This window comes from Trichechus manatus, unplaced genomic scaffold, assembly GCF_000243295.1.
Source record: "Trichechus manatus latirostris isolate Lorelei unplaced genomic scaffold, TriManLat1.0 scaffold00227, whole genome shotgun sequence".
Lineage (NCBI taxonomy): Eukaryota > Metazoa > Chordata > Mammalia > Sirenia > Trichechidae > Trichechus > Trichechus manatus.
Window position 1 is genome coordinate 3,513,365 of NW_004444163.1, and position 17,815 is coordinate 3,531,179.

The window sequence follows — 17,815 nt, forward strand, 5'->3', positions numbered from 1 at the left end:
TGTGAGTTTGAACAAGGTGGTAAAACTGGAAAGGAAGTTCTTTTCCCTAGCAGCTGGTTTGTTTCTTTAGATTATCTTTTTTCATGCTGGCCTTGGCAACCTCATGGCTTTAAGCATCTCTTCTATCTGGATTAATCCCAAATCTCTTTGTGTTCTGATTTTTCTCCCTAGTTTCCATCTTCCTCCCAGACACCATCTCTGTGTAAGTAATCTGCTTGCACTAAACTCCTTGTATCAAAAACTGAACTCATGATTTCTCTCCCAAGTTTGCCTCTGTCTTCAAGATGGAAGGAAAAATGAATCATGAGGGATGAGGAGTTGGAAATGCACAGCATTCAGAGACAGAGACGAAGATGAGGACTCAACAAAGTTTTTGGAACTTTCTGCGTTTTTGAAATGTGTTATCTCAGCATCTTTAGTCACTTCCCAACTTCTACCATAAAAGTGGAAAATGTAGTCTTGACTTTCCCTTCCTACCTTATACTATAAAAGATTTTAAAGTCAATAGAAAAGTATTTTTCATTTAATATTCCTGTGGGAAGAACCTCTGAATTCCTCTAATGGGGAATAGGAGAATGTGGTAGTAGCGTTTAAAAAAATATTAGGACTATACTGCTTAATAAGACCAGAATTTGAGAAGAGTGGGAGGAAAAAGACTAGTTTGATTACTTCTAACACCTTTTAGGAAGCCTCTCTCTACCCATAAATTATGTCCTTTCTTCTCTATAAGCTACACAAAAGTAAGAATCTGGAGACTAACACCATTGGAGTTATGGAATTACACTAAGATAATCAGTGCATGGATAACTTGAAATATTTCTAAGCTCAAACGTCTTTTCAATGCCTTTATATCCTTGGGACCCTCATAAAGACAGGAATAAATTGCTTGGATACGGCAAATTGGCTGGCTGTTTACGAAACTGGTTTCCCTTTCCTCCCAGGCACACAGCTAGCTATACTTCCCAGAATCTCTTTCGGTAAGGTGGCTACAGACCAAGATTTGTCCAAAGGACGGTGGGCAGAAGACATATGCCCTACTTTTAAGCCTGGCACATAAGAAATTTCCCATGTGCAAATTCTGCCCTCTTTCTCTATCTGCTCCCTCAACAATAAGGGCTTATGGGCTGAGAGAAAGGTAGAGCCACAAGCTGTAAGGAGCCTGGGTTTCAGAATGACTATGTAGAAAGCTGCTCACTGACCAGAAACATTCACACTGGACTTTATATGAGCGACAAATAAACCTTGGGAAAGCTACTTAACTTCTCTGGGTCCCAGTTTCCTCACATCAAGGACTTGTAACAGTGCCTGACCAACAATAAAAGCTCAATAAATACTGTTGTTGTTGTATGCCATCAGGTTTACTCCGACTCATTAGATGTCATTATTATTCAGAAACAAAGTTTGCTTCTCCTTAATTTCCTTCTTTTCTTAGGCAAAGCGGAGTACTGGGTGGGGAGAGGGGGTATTAGTGAGAAGCACTCATTTACCTACTACAAAATATCAATTGGCATATTGGTACACTGAAGTAAAATGACGGTATAACAGTAATTCAAAGAGAGGGGGGGAAAAGAAACTTCTTCTGGATCCTAGGCATTAAATTTTATGACCAGTCTCTTGCAAAACACCTAAATTTAATAAACACGTGAAGTATAAAAAGACAGTGACACTCCATCTCTATTTTTCCCCTTGACACTGAGCATCTGGAGACATTCTAATACAGTTTTGACAGACCACATCATTCCTGTGCTTTCAAACTGACGCAAAATTTGTATAAAGAAAACTCTGTGATATTACAATATTTTTAACTGATACAGTTTAATAATAACCATTACCAACTTTTATTGATTTTACATAAATGGCTTATAGAATGCCTTTGTAAACCATGTTTTCCTAATATATTACAATGCTCATTTCTTTATGAACGTATCTGTTGATTTTTTTGCAGAGAAAACAGGGAAGAGAGGGGAGAAGAGGGAGAGTAAGATTTCAAAACTAATCTTCAGTGACTGGCCTAAATATTCGGCAATTATTTCCTTTTAGAGAAAAGTATACGCTTGTGACTTTGAAACATATCAAAAGTGCAGTGCATCAATTTAATTTAAAAGGTTAAATATTTGATAATGTTCCCAGAGAATAAGCTTCCCATGTGTAGGAAGATGATAATCTTATTATACCCGTTATTAATTAGGTCATTTACATAACTGCTAATATGTTACATCAGTATTTTTTTTTCACATTAATGTTTCCACTTGAACAAAGTACAAGTCGTTATCTTCATCCCAACACCCAAGACTTAACCATTCCAGAAACAAAGTATTTCTTTGTTATGGTTCTTAGTCTCGGTATTATTAAGCATAATGGATGTTTCCCAGCACGTGGGTGGATTAAGGCAAAAAGACATAGCCTAGTCCTCTCAATAACTATCTTTCTAAAAATTGACATTGCAGGTAGATGAACTATAGATCTGCTGGCTAGAGAGACCCAAGTTGTCCCTTACACCAACACCTGGCATTTTAAGCATGAAGTTAAAATCTTGGCGCTCACAGCATCTTCCTTGGATCTACCACTATGATCATTCCTCAGCAGTACCTACAATGCTGATTTTCAAATGATACCATTTACTTGCTATGACTTTTTGCTGTATGTAGACTATTTTTTACTTATTAAAAATACTTAAGAACAATTGGGCAACAATCTACTCAATCTTTGTACACTCTCCATTGAATAATTTTTCATTTTTACAACCATTTCCTACATGGCTGTTGCATTTTTCTTCTGTCATCTTTTTCACATAACTAAGCGGTCCCTCCCCTTCAAAAGAAGAAGGATTTTTGAATGAGCCTCCAATTCTATCCCACAATGTGAAATACTGTCCATAGTTATAGTCAAAGAATAGGTGATGGTCTGTATGGTGAGCTGAGCCATTAATAAATGGTCTTAAGATTTTGGGAACATGAAAATCACCATCATGAATGGAAATTGACCAGATATTGACCATGATGTACAAAGTTAAATAAACCACCTTGTGTAAGGGAAAGAGAAAAGGGTATATATGGTAAGGCAGACTCTGAAGGAAACCATCCACAGGGTGAAAAGCATGACTTGCAAATGGAGTAGTAATCTTCCAAATATGATGAGGTTTGTGTATGTGCTACAGAAGAAAAGGACATCATCAGCACCACATATATCATCCAGAGCAATATTCAATTTAGCTTTTCATACTTATGTTATGGAAATGACCAAACTGAAATTTTCCTTTGAAATGGGCAAAATCATTTTATAAAATGCCCTTCTTCTTCGCCTTAAAACAGTAAAAATTTTAACACAGCCCCTCCAGACTCAAAAAGAATATGAACAAAATGTCCCTGGTACCTGCCATGACTATGGCTACTTAGGTATTTAACATAGACAAAATTCTTAGAAATAACTAACTATAACTCACTGCCTTCAAGTCGATTCTGACTCATAGCGACCCTACAGGACAGAGTAGAACTGCCCCATAGGGTTTCCGAGGAGCACCTGGTGGATTTGAACTGCCAACCTTTTGGTTAGCAGCTGTAGCTCTTAAACACTACACCACCAGGGTTTCTTAGAAATAGATAACAGAATTTATAATCATACATTGTTGTAAGGTGTAATTTTTTTCTTTCTCCTACAAATGACTCTACCTTATATACAAGTCGATGGTGAAGGCTTCTGTGAATCCAGTAGATCAACATGTCAGTGAAAAAGAGGAAAGATATTATACTAAAGATGAGCTGAATCCAACCTAGAAGAGACAACGGAGAACAACATAATTAAGATTTGGCTTCCAGGGCCAGACTTCAACTTTCACATGCTCATCTAAACGCAAAATGTGATCTAGATTCAAACACTATAAACTGTAATCTCTCTTGACTCCTTGGAACTTGTTCCAAAGTATTTCCTTAGTTCCCTCTCATAAGAACTTGAGATGTCTTATGAAATGTCTTCATAATGTCTTATGAAATGTCTCACCTAAAATATTTCTTAATTAAACTAGAACCATAATGTGAGGGAATTTCTGGGTAGTGCAAACAATTAACGTGCTCGGCTGCCAAACAAAAGGTTGCAAGTTTGAGTCCAACAAGAGGTGCCTTGGAAGAAAGCCCTGGCAATCCACTTCCAAAAAATCAGCCATTGAAAACTTTATGGAGGACAGTTCCACTTAGACACACATTGAGTCAATTCAATGGCAATTGTTTTATATCTATATATCTATGACAGAAAAAGGACATTGCTGAGGCATCTTTATTTTTTAAATCTCTGTGAAGAATCCAAACCAAAACCAAAGCCATTGTTGTCAAGTCAATTCCGGCTCATAGCAACCCTATAGGACAGAGGACAACTGTCCCATAGGGTTTCCAAGGCTGTAAATCTTTACAGGAGCAGATTGCCACATCTTTCTCCCGCAAAGTGGCTAGTGGGTTCGAACCCCTGACCTTCTGGTTTGCAGCTGAGCACTTAACCACTGTACCACCAGGGTTCCTTCTGAGAATAATGCTATTTAATAGTTTTCCTTCAAATTAATCTTTCTAAAACATATCTTTACACATTATCTTCCTGCTTAAAATTTTCTACTAAATACCTAAAGCCTAGCATTTACTATATAACCCAACTATTTCTGATTTTTCCAACATCATCATTCTCATGCCTATGCCCTAACCAGGCTGGTTTACTCAATGTCCTCCTCCCAACACGTCTTGACAGTCTTACCTCCATACCTTTACTCATACCACTCCACTTATTTGGAATGCTCTCCGTCCCTTTATTTTTACTCAAATCCTATCTATTCTTCAAGGCCCAGCCAACTTATCACTCCAACGTATAATTTTTGTTCCCTACTCTAAATAACTAACCCCTTACTTAGAGAGCAAGGGTGCTGGTACCAGCAAACCTGGGTTCAAATCCTAGATTCACCACTTGTTCACTGAGTAATCTAGGCAAGTAACAAATTCTCTGTACACCTAATTTATTCACCAACAAAATGAATGTAACAGTACCTACCACATACAATTGTTATGTGAATAAAATGGATTGACACATATAAAGAGCTTAGAACTGTAGCTAGCATATAATAAACACTCAATAAATGTTAACTATGAGTATTAAACTTTCTATATACTAGATAACCAAGAATGTAACTGGATGAAATAATATCAGAATTTCACAAAAGTTTAGTCACCCCAGGACTCTTTTATAATAGAGAGAGATAAATGGGCAATCTAAAGTCTAATAATTAGGAATCCCTTAGATAAATTATGGATATCTACCCAATGAAATATTATTAACTATATACTATATGATGTCAATATTAACTGACATGAAAATATGGCCATATATATTTGTAAGAGAAAAAAAAAAATAAGGGTCCAAACCAGTGTGCATAGTAAGATTTCATTTTTATGATGTAAATAATGACATACAGAGGCATAGGAAAGATTGTTTCCAAGTAGCAGGAAAATGAATTTTAAAAAATAGATATTTTCTAATTTTTCAGCAATTATCATTTATTACCAGAATTATTTGTTTTAGAAGTTTAATTTCCTATTAAGGAAACAAATGAAAGGGCCTATCTAATCATTCCACTCTTCCCTCAGGCATAGTCTCACCTACAACAGACTATAAAATTGATAGACAACACTAAAGAAATGCATATATGTGACACGACATGAATCCAAAAAAGTAGAACAATAAAAATAACTGAACAATTTATAATTATTTTAACAGAAGAAAAAAGAGAGGGAGATTTGGTTCTTTAAAGAAATCAACCTGTGCTCAGACCACCCTCCTCCCAACACTCAAATTGTTTACTTACCATATGGAAACTCTCCTATGTCATCATATAATTTGCTGTAACCTCTCACCTCTACCAGGAACAATGCAACAGTGGGAATACTAATCCATGGTAATGACTGGACAGTGCACTTAATTTCTCGATAGACTTGATTCTGAAAATCACATTTACAATACTTAAAATTAGAAAAATTGACTTAGTAACACAAAATCTATATCAAGCAAAACTAGCATAAAATTGTTTTGGATTGGATTTTTAAACTGTGTTTTCATTTATGGGTGCTTACCTCCAAATTGTTCCTATTAAAATTTTAATACGTGGGAATGCATGTGCAAGAAAGACATTCTTCTGTAATAAGTAAATGCAATAAACATTTTAAATTCTGAAACTTTTTTTCCTTCCCACAAAATCTGTATTCTAAATTTCTATTTCAGGAGTGATTCTGTCATAATTAACTTCTATTCTCACCCCAACCCTCATTTTTTTCTGTCCTTTCACTAACTGACAAATACAAATAATTGAAATAGAAAAATGATTATAAATAACTCTAAAACTATCTACCTTAAATCTCCTATTTAGTCAAATAAAATATACATAGTAAAAATATTTCAGTTTGTGAAAGTCACACATTAAAATAAGTATATAAATGTGTCCATTTATTTATTCATCACTATTAGCAAAGAAATGTCTAAGTACCTAATAGGTATCAGGCTTGGAGTTTGTTTTTGTTTTATAAAGTTGCATTCATTTATTTCTTTAAAGGGAAGGAGAGAGATTAGCCCTACTGAAAGTGTCTAATCCATTTGGGGCTGGTGTTAAAAACTTTAATGGTTATATATAACCAGTTTAATCTGAAAATCTCACATAACATATCACATTGTTATTTTTACTCTAACAACAGTTAGAAAGTAGGGAAGAAAATCATTTACCTTTAAAAATTGTGGATGTTTCATCAATGAATGATCAAAGACAAAATAATAGCTCAGTGATGCAAAGACAAAATAAAGGATATAAGCACCAACATTTGTCACAATTAGGAGACTAATAGCTTGTCGGAAGATGTCATCCTCTGGCCATGTGGCTGGATATGCATAGGGTGTAAAAAAATAATAATCTGCAGCACTGAGTACAAGATCCATCTTAGCCTCTGAAAGATAAACATGTACAAACAATTACTTACCACCTTTACATTTTTCTAAGCAAAAAACAAACAAAAAAACTCTATGAAGCTCCTGATTTAAGAAAAATCATACAAAGTAGAAGACTGTTATAAAGAACCAAAACCAAAAACCCAAACTCGTTGCCATCAAGTCGATTCCTTCCGACTCATAGCAACCCTATAGGACAGAGTAGAACTACTCCATAGGGTTTCCAAAAAGTGGCAGGTGGATTTGAACTGCCGACCTTTTCATCAGCAGCCAAACGCTTAACCATTGTACCACCAGGGCTCCCTGCTATGAACAGAATTCCCTACATGCAACCTTTACGGCCAGAAACGATCTTCTACATCATCTCTAGTCTAAGCTCTTCATATTATACATGCGGACACTAAAGCTCAGTTAGAAAAACTGAGGCCCAAGAAGGTTAAGTTTTTTCTTTAAGGTCATCAAGCTGATAAGTGGCATAAGCCCAGATCTAATTCCATTTCAGTGTTCCTTTCTACTATGTCCTATGGTAACATGCCGAGTAGTAAAGACATGGAACCCAGGGCACCAGATATTCAGGCAAATGTTCCACTCCTTCAGCTACAAGTTTCCGGCGGGACCTAAAATGAATTCCCTAAAATGTAGGTCTATACTGTAACCAAAACCCCTGGTAGTACAGGGGTTAAAGCACTTGGCTGCTAACCGAAAGTTCAGAGGTTTGAACCCACCAGCTGCTCCATGGAAGAAAGGTGCGGCAGTCTGCTTCTATAAAGATTTACAGCCTTGGAAACCCTATGGGACAGTTCTACTCTGTCCTAATGTAAACTCATATAACTGCAATTTTCAATTTCCTTCCTTACAAAAAGTGGCGTACTATACAGCTAAGTTCCTTGTTTTTTCACTTAACAATGTATCTTGGAAATCTTTGCACAACTAGATATAAACATTCATTTGTATATCTTCTTTGGAGAAATGTCTATTCAAATCCTTTGTCTATTCAAATCCTTTGCCCCTTCCCTTTTTAACTGGGTTGTCTTTTTATCGATGAGTTTTAAGAATTGTACATATATACATACTCGGTACAAGTCCCTTATCAGACATATGACTTGAAAATATTTTTACCCATTCTGTGCGTTGCCTTTTAACTTTCTGGATGGTGTTGTTGAATTTTGATGAAGTCAAAATTTTTTTTTCTTTTGTTGCTTTTGTGCTTTTGGTGCCACATCTATGAATGCTTTGCCAAATCCAAGGTCATCAATATTTACCGCTGTTTTTGTTTGATAGTTTTTTAGTTAGGTGTATGATCTTATATGATTGTTATATCTAGGTATATGATCAATCTTTTAATGTTATTTTGAGAAATATATGTAACAAAATTTTCCCATTTTAATCATTTTTAAGTGTACTATCCAATGAAATTAAATACATCCACCATGTTGTACTACCATCACTATTATCTATTTCCAAAAGTTTTACATATCTCAAACAGAAACTCAGTACCCCTTCAGCCATAACTCCCACTCCTTCCTCCACTCCGCCATTGGCAATCACTAATAAACTTTTGTCTCTGTGCATCTGTCTAGTCTAGATATTTTATATAAGTCATAGAGTACAATATTTGTCCTTTTGGCCTTATTTCACTTGGCATACTCTTTTGAAAGTTCATCCATGTATAGCACATATCAGAACTTCATTTCTCTTTATGGTTGAATTGTATACATACACCATTATTTTGCTTGTCCATTCACTTACTGATGAATACTTGGGTTTTTTCCACCTTTTGAATATTGTGAATCCTGTAGTCAACATTGGTATATATCTATCTCAGTCCCCGCTTTCGAGTCTCTTAGATAAACACCTAAGAGTAAAATTGCTGGATCATATAGTAAAGCACTTTCTTGATAAAGTCCTTTGATGCACAAAAACTTTTCATTTTGATGAATCTAGTTTATCTATTTGCTTTTGTTGCTTGTGTTTTTGTTGTCATATCTAAGAATCCACTGTCAAAAATAAGGTCTTGAAGTTCTACCCCTATGTTTTCTTCTACGAGTTTTATGGTTTTAGTTCTTATATTTAGGTTATTGATCCATTTTGAGTTCATTTTTTAAATTTATTTTTTTAAAAAAATTATTGTGCTTTGGGTGAAAGTTTATGCATATGGTGTGATGCAAGGGTCCAACTTCACTCTTTGGCATGTGGAAATCCAGTTGTCCCAGCACCATTTGTTTTTTTTAGATAATATTCTACTGTGTTTTCAGTGAAGGTTTACACAGCAGTTTAGAGTCCCATTCAACAATTTCAACACAAGGTGTTCAGTGACACGGTTACATTCTTCACAATGCATGAACATTTTCATTATTTTGGTTCTGGTTGCTCCATTTCCATTAATCTAGTTTCCCTGCCTCCTTTGTTTTAAAGTAATTGTTGACCATTTGGACTCATATAGATGATTTTTTTTAAAGGAGTACAGTACTTATGGGTGATATTCATTATTTTTTGAGCCAATTTGTTATTTAGCTACAAGGTGACCTCAGGTGTTAGTTTCAGTTCAAGGTTTGAAGAGTTATCTCAGGGCACGAGTCTCGGGGAGTCCTCCAGTCTCAAACAGTCCAGTAGCTCTGGTTTTTGTTTTTTAGGAAGTTGAGTTTCTGTTCCACATTTCTCCCATTCTATCAGGGTCCATCGGTTGTGGCCCTGATTAGAATGTTCAGTAGTGGTAGCCAGGCACCACCTAGTTTTTCTGGTCTCAGTGTAGATGAGGCTGTGGTTCATGTAGACTATCTGTCCTGTAGACTAGTATCTTCTCTGACTCTTTGGTTTCCTTCTTTCTCTTTTGCTTCAGACAAGTAGAGACCAATAGTTGTATCTTAGATGTTTGCTTGCAAGCTTTTAAGACCCCAGACATTATTCACCAAACTAGGATGTAGAACATAACCTTATGAACTATAGTATGCCAGTTGTTGAGATGTCCCATGAGACTACCCAGCACCATTCATTGAAGAGACTATTCTTTCTCCACTGAATGGACGTGGCATCCTTGTCAAAAATTAATTGGCCAGATGTATGGGTTTATTTGCCACATATGAGTCTGAATTACTATCTAATGTCCTTTTATTTTGGGAGACAGGGTTGCACAGTGGTAAAGAGCTCGGCTGCAAACCAAAAGGACAGCAGTTCAAATCCACCAGCTGCTCCTTAGAAACCATATGGGGCAATTCTACTCTGTCATATAGGGTCGCTATGAGTCGGAACTGACTCAATGGCAACAGGTTTGGTTTGTTTTTTTTTTTTTGGGGGGGGGGGTCCTTTTATTTTAGCCTGAAGGACTTATTTTTAGGATTTCTTGTAGTGTAGGTCTGCTAGTGACAAAGCCTCAGTTTTGGCTTATCTAGAATGTCTTAATTTCTTCATTTTGGAGAAATAGTTTTTGCTGGATATAGAATTCTTGTTAGTCTTTTTCTTCTAGCTTTCTGGCTTCTATGGTTTCTAATGAGAAATCAGCTGTTAATCTTACTGAGAATCCTTTGTGCATGATTAGTCACTTCTCTCTTGCTGCTTTTAAGATTCTCTGTCCTTGGCTTTTGACAGTTTCATTACGAAGTGTCTAAGTGTAGGCTTCTTTGAGTTTTACTCTATATGGAGTTTGTTGACCTTTTCGTATGTGCAGATTCATTTTTTTCAATCAAATTTGGGGATTCCCTATCATTATTTCTTAAAATAATTTTTCTGCCCATTTCTTTCTCTTCTCCTCCTGGCACTCCCATTATACTTATGCTGGTATGCCTGATGGTGTCCCCCAGGTCTCTGAGGCTCTGTTCATTTTTCTTCATTCTTTTTCTTTCTGTTCTTCAGATTGGATAATTTCAATTAATCTATCTTCATGTTCTTTGATTCTTTTTTCTATCAGCTCAAATCTGCAATTGAGCCTCATGGTAAATTTTACATTTCAGTTACTATACTTTTTAACTCCAGAATTTCTATTTGGTTCTTTTTTCTTTTTAAATTTCTCTTTATTGAGATTCTCTATTTGGTGGAAAATTGTTCTCATACTTTCCTTTAATTGTCTAGACATGGTTTCCTTTATTTGAACATACAGTCAGTCCTCCCTATCCATGGGTTTTGCATCTGTGGATTCAACCAACCACGGATTGAAAATTTTGAGAAAAGAAAAAAGTTCCAAAAAGCAAAACTTGAATTGGCTGCACACCGAGCACTACGCTGAATCCACGTGAATGAAAGGATGTGCAGACATACCCTGCTGTATCCTATCGCCATTTCACAGATCCTCAGAATCTCTAGGACTCATCATCTGAGCACTGCTCACTTCGAGTCTTGTCATTATTCCTTAAACAAACAGGACAATGACTATTTACATAGCATTTACATTGTATTAAGTAATCTAGAGATGATTTAAAGTATACAGGAGGATGTGCATAGGTTACATGCAAATACTACACCATTTTATATTAGGGACCTGAGCATCTGAAGATTTTGGTATCCACGGGGGGTCCTGGAACTAATCCCCCACAGATACAAAGGGATGACTGTATTTATAAAAGCTGATTTAAAGTCTTTGTCTAGTAACTCCATTTTCTGAGCTTCTCTAGGAAAATTTCTATTGACTTTTTTTTTCTTTTCTTTTTTTTTTTCAGTATATGCCCCGACAAGTCCCTGTTTTTTTGCATGTCTCATATATTTTTGTGGAAAACAGAACATTTTAAATAACATAATGTGGCAACTCTGCAAGTCAGATTTCCTGTCTACTTCCCCAACCCACCCCTGGTTTTGCTGTTGCTGTTCATTTGTTTAGTGACTTTCCTGGACTAACAGCTGAATTCTTTGTTGATTGTAGCTACTGAAGTCTCTTCTTGGTTAGCTTAGTGGTCAGGTAATGACTGGAGAGAGATATCCTTAAATGCCTTGACCCAGTATGTCCCAGCTTTTGCTGAGGGGTTTGTGTGTATAGCAGGGCATGCTTTCAGTGCTTCTGTGGGCAGTTTACAACTCTTACTTAGTCTTCACTACCTGCTTATGCAGACCCTCAAGGTCAGCCAGAGGTGAACAGCCAGAGGTCTTTCTTGGGCATGTGCACCGCGCTGCTCATGTGCGCGGCCTTCTAGATTCCAAGAAAAATGTCAGAGCTTTACAAAGCCTCCTATGAACATCTCATTGCCCAGTGTTTCCTTTTAAGTTTATGATCACCCTCCTGTTAGCCCCAACTGGTAATACTGCCTCAGGCACCTGCAATGAGGGAGGTAGGTAGGTAGATAGATATGTAATAAATATTCATAACATCTAGTTGCTTGAGGATTTTAGAGAGAAGGGTCCACTAGGTTGGAATTAGACATTGATGATGAGCCAGGATCATGGTGTTTTGAAAAGATTTCTATCAATGTCATCTGTCTTATTAACATATGCTTCTGCTATACAATGACACAGTGCCTGTAACAATGGGCTCAAACATAGCAACAATTGTTAGGATGGCACAAGACTGGGCAGTGTTTCGTTCTGTTGTATACAGAGTCGCTGAGTCTGAACCAATTCGATAGCTCCTAACAACTGCTACACAACTGATTACCGAAATCTCTTGCTTAAGATATTGTCTTCAGAGATCTGTCCACCTATGTTCACGATGTGGTCATCATTAATATTGTCATTCCTAGTCTAACGCTTATGCGTATTTATCAACCTTTCTACAACTTCCCCCTCACCCAAGAAACACATAACAAAGCATCATGATCTGGGTTCAGCACTTCTTCAACGTCAGTTTCCCTAACTTATTAAGGGTTTGCTGTTAAATGAATGTTGTAATTAATGAGGTTAAGTATCATCTTCTCAATGGTGACATGAAATCCTTCAAAGTCTGTATCTGCAGGCTCATTTTCAAACCTCAGTTAAAATTTTGTTAAGCATTTATTAATGCTAATTTATCAACTTCATTTCAAGCATTAGTAATTTTGAAAACAGGATCTTTACGGCTGAACTCTGACAGTCTTAGGCCTCTGTTAATTGCTGCAGGCAGTAGAAACACTTGCTTTTCCAGCATAACACTTGCTGGGTTGGTCAAAAGGCTATGACAGTCACAATGAAGGGAGGGGGGAAGTAAATACTGAAAACAACTCTTCACCAGAAGTTGAGGAGAATGCAGAGAAGAGTTGTCTAGGAATAATAAAAAATTCCAATTTTCTTCAGCTCAGCCTGACTGTGACAAGTTTGTACCACTAGTACAGATGGCTACCGAACCAGCCTGGAGATTTTTGCATGATGATGCCCATGTATACTGTGAACACCATGGAAACATTTTAGACGCTGGCTTTATCTTTTATGAGTCTGCAGCACTGGCATCCTTCACAATAGTCAACCTTTCCTTAGTATTAAAATCTAGTGGCTCTCCCACAGCCTTGTGCAATGCAGTGAATTAGTTAATATGGTCTTTCTAGCCATTCATGGCCTTGTGACTCCCACAGAATGACTGGGTGGGATTATGCAAATAAGGTACATGGAACCATAACAAGGAGATTGATCAGTTTTGCCATCTGCTAGGCTTAAAGAGAGAGTCAATCCTACAGAAGGGTTGGGGCGGTGGGGAGGGAACCTCACTATCACCAAGAAGAGCCAGGAGCAGAGCACATCTTTTGGACCTGGGATCCCTGAGCTGAGAACCTCCTAGACTCAGGAGACAGAGAAAGCTGTAACATCAGAGACGGCACGACACGGCAAGAAGTGGCGACAAGGGTGGGAGAGAAACAGTAGTGGCAGATGAACCAAAAAACCAGTGCGGGAAATTGGACTACAGGAATGTAGAGACAGACACACATTCAAAGCGGCGTGGTCAGCTGCCATGTTTGAGTGGGGCAGCACTGTTTCCTACTAGGGACAAATCCCCACGGCCAAGAGCTTTGGTTGTGATGCAACATGTACACTGCCATGGTTTCTGTCAGCCAACAGTGAACCGTTTAGAACCAGTTCAAAGCCCTGCTTAATACTAATATTCATCTTCAGTAGCAATTCTTCATGATCTATTCTAATTTGTTTCATGATCAACAAACCAATCAATGGTATGTGTTTACCTCCTTATTGTCAAATCCACTTAATTAAAACATGGTTAAGATTTTTATTTTCAATAATGTTTTCTGATTTTTCATTAGTTCTTCTCATCATTGCCACTGTAAAATGTCAATAAGCTATTCTTTATGTCATATATGGTCATAGTTCCCACACTGTCTTCTTCTGTATGATGTCTCACAGACACACCACGCACAACCTCCTATAATAACTCTATGTTCCATTCTATTATTAACAACAAATGTTTCCATTCTTTGCCACAGGGCTATCTTTACCTATTTTTGACATTTTCAAATGCAATTAAACCCAAAGTAACCAAACAACTAAAAGGCAAAAAGTATTAGCAGACAGCAAAGGCAAGAGTGCCTGGAAGGTGCAACAAGACAAAATGGGCACCTCAGTCAGCTGGAGTCAGGTTTTGCCATCAAATGAGTTTGGCTGCCAAATTTAAAACAAACAAAGATTTTTGGTTTTCAGGCTTTGAAAACTTTGAAATTATGGGTAAGAGACTGTAGACCTTTGCTCCCATCACTGTGATTTCACTGCTGTTTATTTAACCAATCACTCACATACAGACATTTGGACGGTGTTATGGATTGAATTATGTCCCCCTAAAATATGTGCTGTAAATCCTAATCTCTATGCCTATGGTTATAATCCCATTTGGGAATGGGCTGTCTTCGTTATGTTAATCAGGTGAGATTAGTGTAGGGTGTATCTTGAGTCGATCTCTTTTGAAATATAAAAGAGATTAAACAAGCCAGTGAGTAAGACAGATGGGGTAAGATAGATTGCAAGACACATGAAGATCTCCAAGGAAACAGAAAGCAGAAGATAAAGAGACAAGGACCTTCCTCCAGAGCTGACAGAGAAAGTCTTCCTCTAGAGCCGGCACTCTGAATTTGCACTTACAGCCTCCTAATCTGTGAGAAAGCCATTCACTTGTGGTATTTCTGTTATAGCAGCACTAGATAACTAAGAGAGATTCTAACCTTTTGCTATTACAAGCAATGCTACAACAAAGAACCCTGTATTGTATAAACTTCTGCCAAATACAAATGCTAGATCAAAGAGTAATTGCATTCATAACTTGGGTAGATATGGCTAAGTTGTTCTCCATAGGGGTTGTACTATTTTGCCAGTCCATAAGCAATGTAAGATGATGCCTATTTCCCTACAACGTTAACAGAGAATCTTATCTAACTTTTGGATATTTGTCAATCCGGTAGGAAAGAAAGGCTATCTCAGTGTAGATTCAATTTACATTTATCTTATTATAAGTGAGGCCGAGCATCATTTCACACACTTAGAGTAATTTATATTTTCTTTCCTGTGAATTATCTGTTTGTATCCTTTGCCCATTTTTCCACTGGGTTTTTAGTCTCATTTAAAATATCAATTTCCAGAAGCTCCTTATTTAACAGGGAGCTTAGCCCTTTGTGATATGAGTTGCAAATATTTTCCTCTCACTTTGTTAGGAAAAGAAAAATTTGGAGGAACTTTACAGCTGTGAAATTAAACCTGTTCCAAGTGCTTTTAGAATTATATTTGTTGATTGTAGTAATTAAGTTAAGTAACTAAGCATGAACATACTGCTGTGATTTCTGTCATCTAACGCATAATCTTCTGAAATCATAACAGTAGTATCTCAAAACTGCAATTCAACTTTGAAGTTTACACTGAAACTCACAGCTATAAAATGGAGATAACATACCTACTGCTAAAGAATTGTGATACGGTTTAGAGACTAAGTACATAGATTACTTGGCACCATCTGACATGGCAGGAGCTCAACAAATAGGAGCTATTATTACTACTATTATTAAAGTCAAAATTTCTTTAACCTAAAACAGAAAAGGAGGTCATTTGATTCCTCTTTGAAAAGTAATTAATAATAACCAAAAAAAACCAAAACCATTACCACTGAGTCGATTTCAACTCATAGCAACACTATAGGACAGAGTAGAACTACCCCATAGGGATTCCAAGGAACATCTGGTGGATTTGAACTGCTGATCTTTTTGTTAGCAGCCAAGCTCTTAACCACTGCGCCATCCAGGCTCTAATTAATAATAGTTCACATTAATATTTATTATGTACTAGATACTGCAAAGGAACCCTGGTGGTGCAATGGTTGAGCAGACAGCTGCTAACCAAAAAGTAGGCAGTTTGAACCCACCAGTCGCTGGGAAGGAGAAAGATGTGGCAGTCTGCTTCCATAAAGATTACAGCCTTGGAAATCCAATGGGACAGTTCTACTCTGCTCTGTCGGGTCACTATGAGTCTGAATCGACTCAATGGCAATGGTTTTTCGAATGGAAGGTACTGCAAATGTTGTACATATATTAACTCATTTTATCCCCTCAATAGTACCCAAGAGTTAGGTAGTAGTAGTATTCTTATTTTACAGAGGAGGAAGCTGGGCATAGAAAATTCAAGAAACTTGCCCCAGGTTGGAACAAGTACCTTCTAGCTACAAAGTCCATGGGCTTTAACCAAACTCTACTGCCTCTTTACTACTATTTCAACTCCTTAATTTTTTAAATTCTGAGTAACTGTACAAACTCAAATAATTTTACATGTAATTTTAAGGGGTTCAAAGACTCCCTGAAATCAAGGGCTCCACAGACTCTAAGTACTCCTGCTGTAAACAGAAGTTTATATTAAACATCATTTTACCTTTGCAGAAACAACGAAAACTTTTCTTAAAACACAACTATCAACATAATACTACTAGGCTTGGAATAAGGAGCTCTGGTGGTGCAAACAGTTAAGTGCTCGGCTGCCAACTGAAAGGTTGGCAGTTCAAACTTACCCAGAGGCTCCACAAGAGAAAGACCTGGAGATTTGCTTCCATAAAGATTACAGCCAATAAAACCCTATAGAACAGTTCTGTCACATGGGGTCACTATGAGTAGAAATTGATTCAACGGCACATAACAACAGGCTTGGGATGACTGAGTTCAGTAGTTTTCATGTACTTAAAAAGTTCATACAATAATAGCTAACCTTCGAGAACCAAGTATTATTTTAAACACAGTTTATGTATTTTTAATTCTCACAACAACCCTATGAGGTACTTTTATAATTTCCATTTTACAGATGGGGAAACCTAGGTCATGAGGATTTAAATAACTTGATCTAGCTCAACAGGTAGTAAAATTACAGCTGGATTATATAATTCCAGAGTCTGTTCTCTTACACACAATATTATTTCCAGAGCCTGTTCTCACTATATTCTCTCAAGCTGTTATCCATGCATCTGAGTAATTCTGAGTATTACACCATTTTAATTACATTAGATAATAAAATGGAAAGCACCCTGTAAACAATCAAGGGCCATGTTTTTTTATTAGGTATTTATTATTTGAAACTTAAAAAAAATCATGATGGTCCTACAAAGCTAAATAACTTACTAGAAGTTTTTGCTGAGATACTAGGCTGCCGCAAATTTTCCAGTTCTTGAAACGTTTCTACTGAGGTAATGTTTTCTTCTACTATAACAGCTACAAATTTACTCTCCTATAACACAGCAACGTTAGTATACATGACTTTGCTTTTTACAATTCTAAAATAATACATTATTTCCCTTTCCCTTCTAGTCTTTTCAAACTGTGGATTGTTGTCCCGCCATCGTAATCACCTCGCAGTAACCAGTTCTTCAGCTTAATATTTTTACCTTTAAAAAAAAAAAAACCCACAAGAACAGAGAGCAACTGTCCCAATGTAAAGCATTAGTGTTCAATGACCAGACTTCCCTTGAATGAAAAATCCGTAACAGCCAGCATCA

General features: G+C 36.8%; 1 protein-coding gene across 1 annotated transcript; it reads right to left on the minus strand.

Annotated features, from left to right (window-relative positions):
• Window positions 1-1,796: 1,796 nt before the first annotated feature.
• SC5D (sterol-C5-desaturase) lies at window positions 1,797-17,809 on the minus strand. Its single transcript, XM_004389002.2, has 5 exons — window positions 17,442-17,809; window positions 6,745-6,962; window positions 5,837-5,969; window positions 3,669-3,769; window positions 1,797-3,151 (listed from the first exon to the last, which is right to left on the minus strand). Exons 2-5 carry the CDS (start codon window positions 6,952-6,954, stop codon window positions 2,696-2,698), a joined length of 900 nt encoding a protein of 299 aa, XP_004389059.1. The 5' UTR covers window positions 6,955-6,962; window positions 17,442-17,809; the 3' UTR covers window positions 1,797-2,695.
• Window positions 17,810-17,815: the final 6 nt, after the last annotated feature.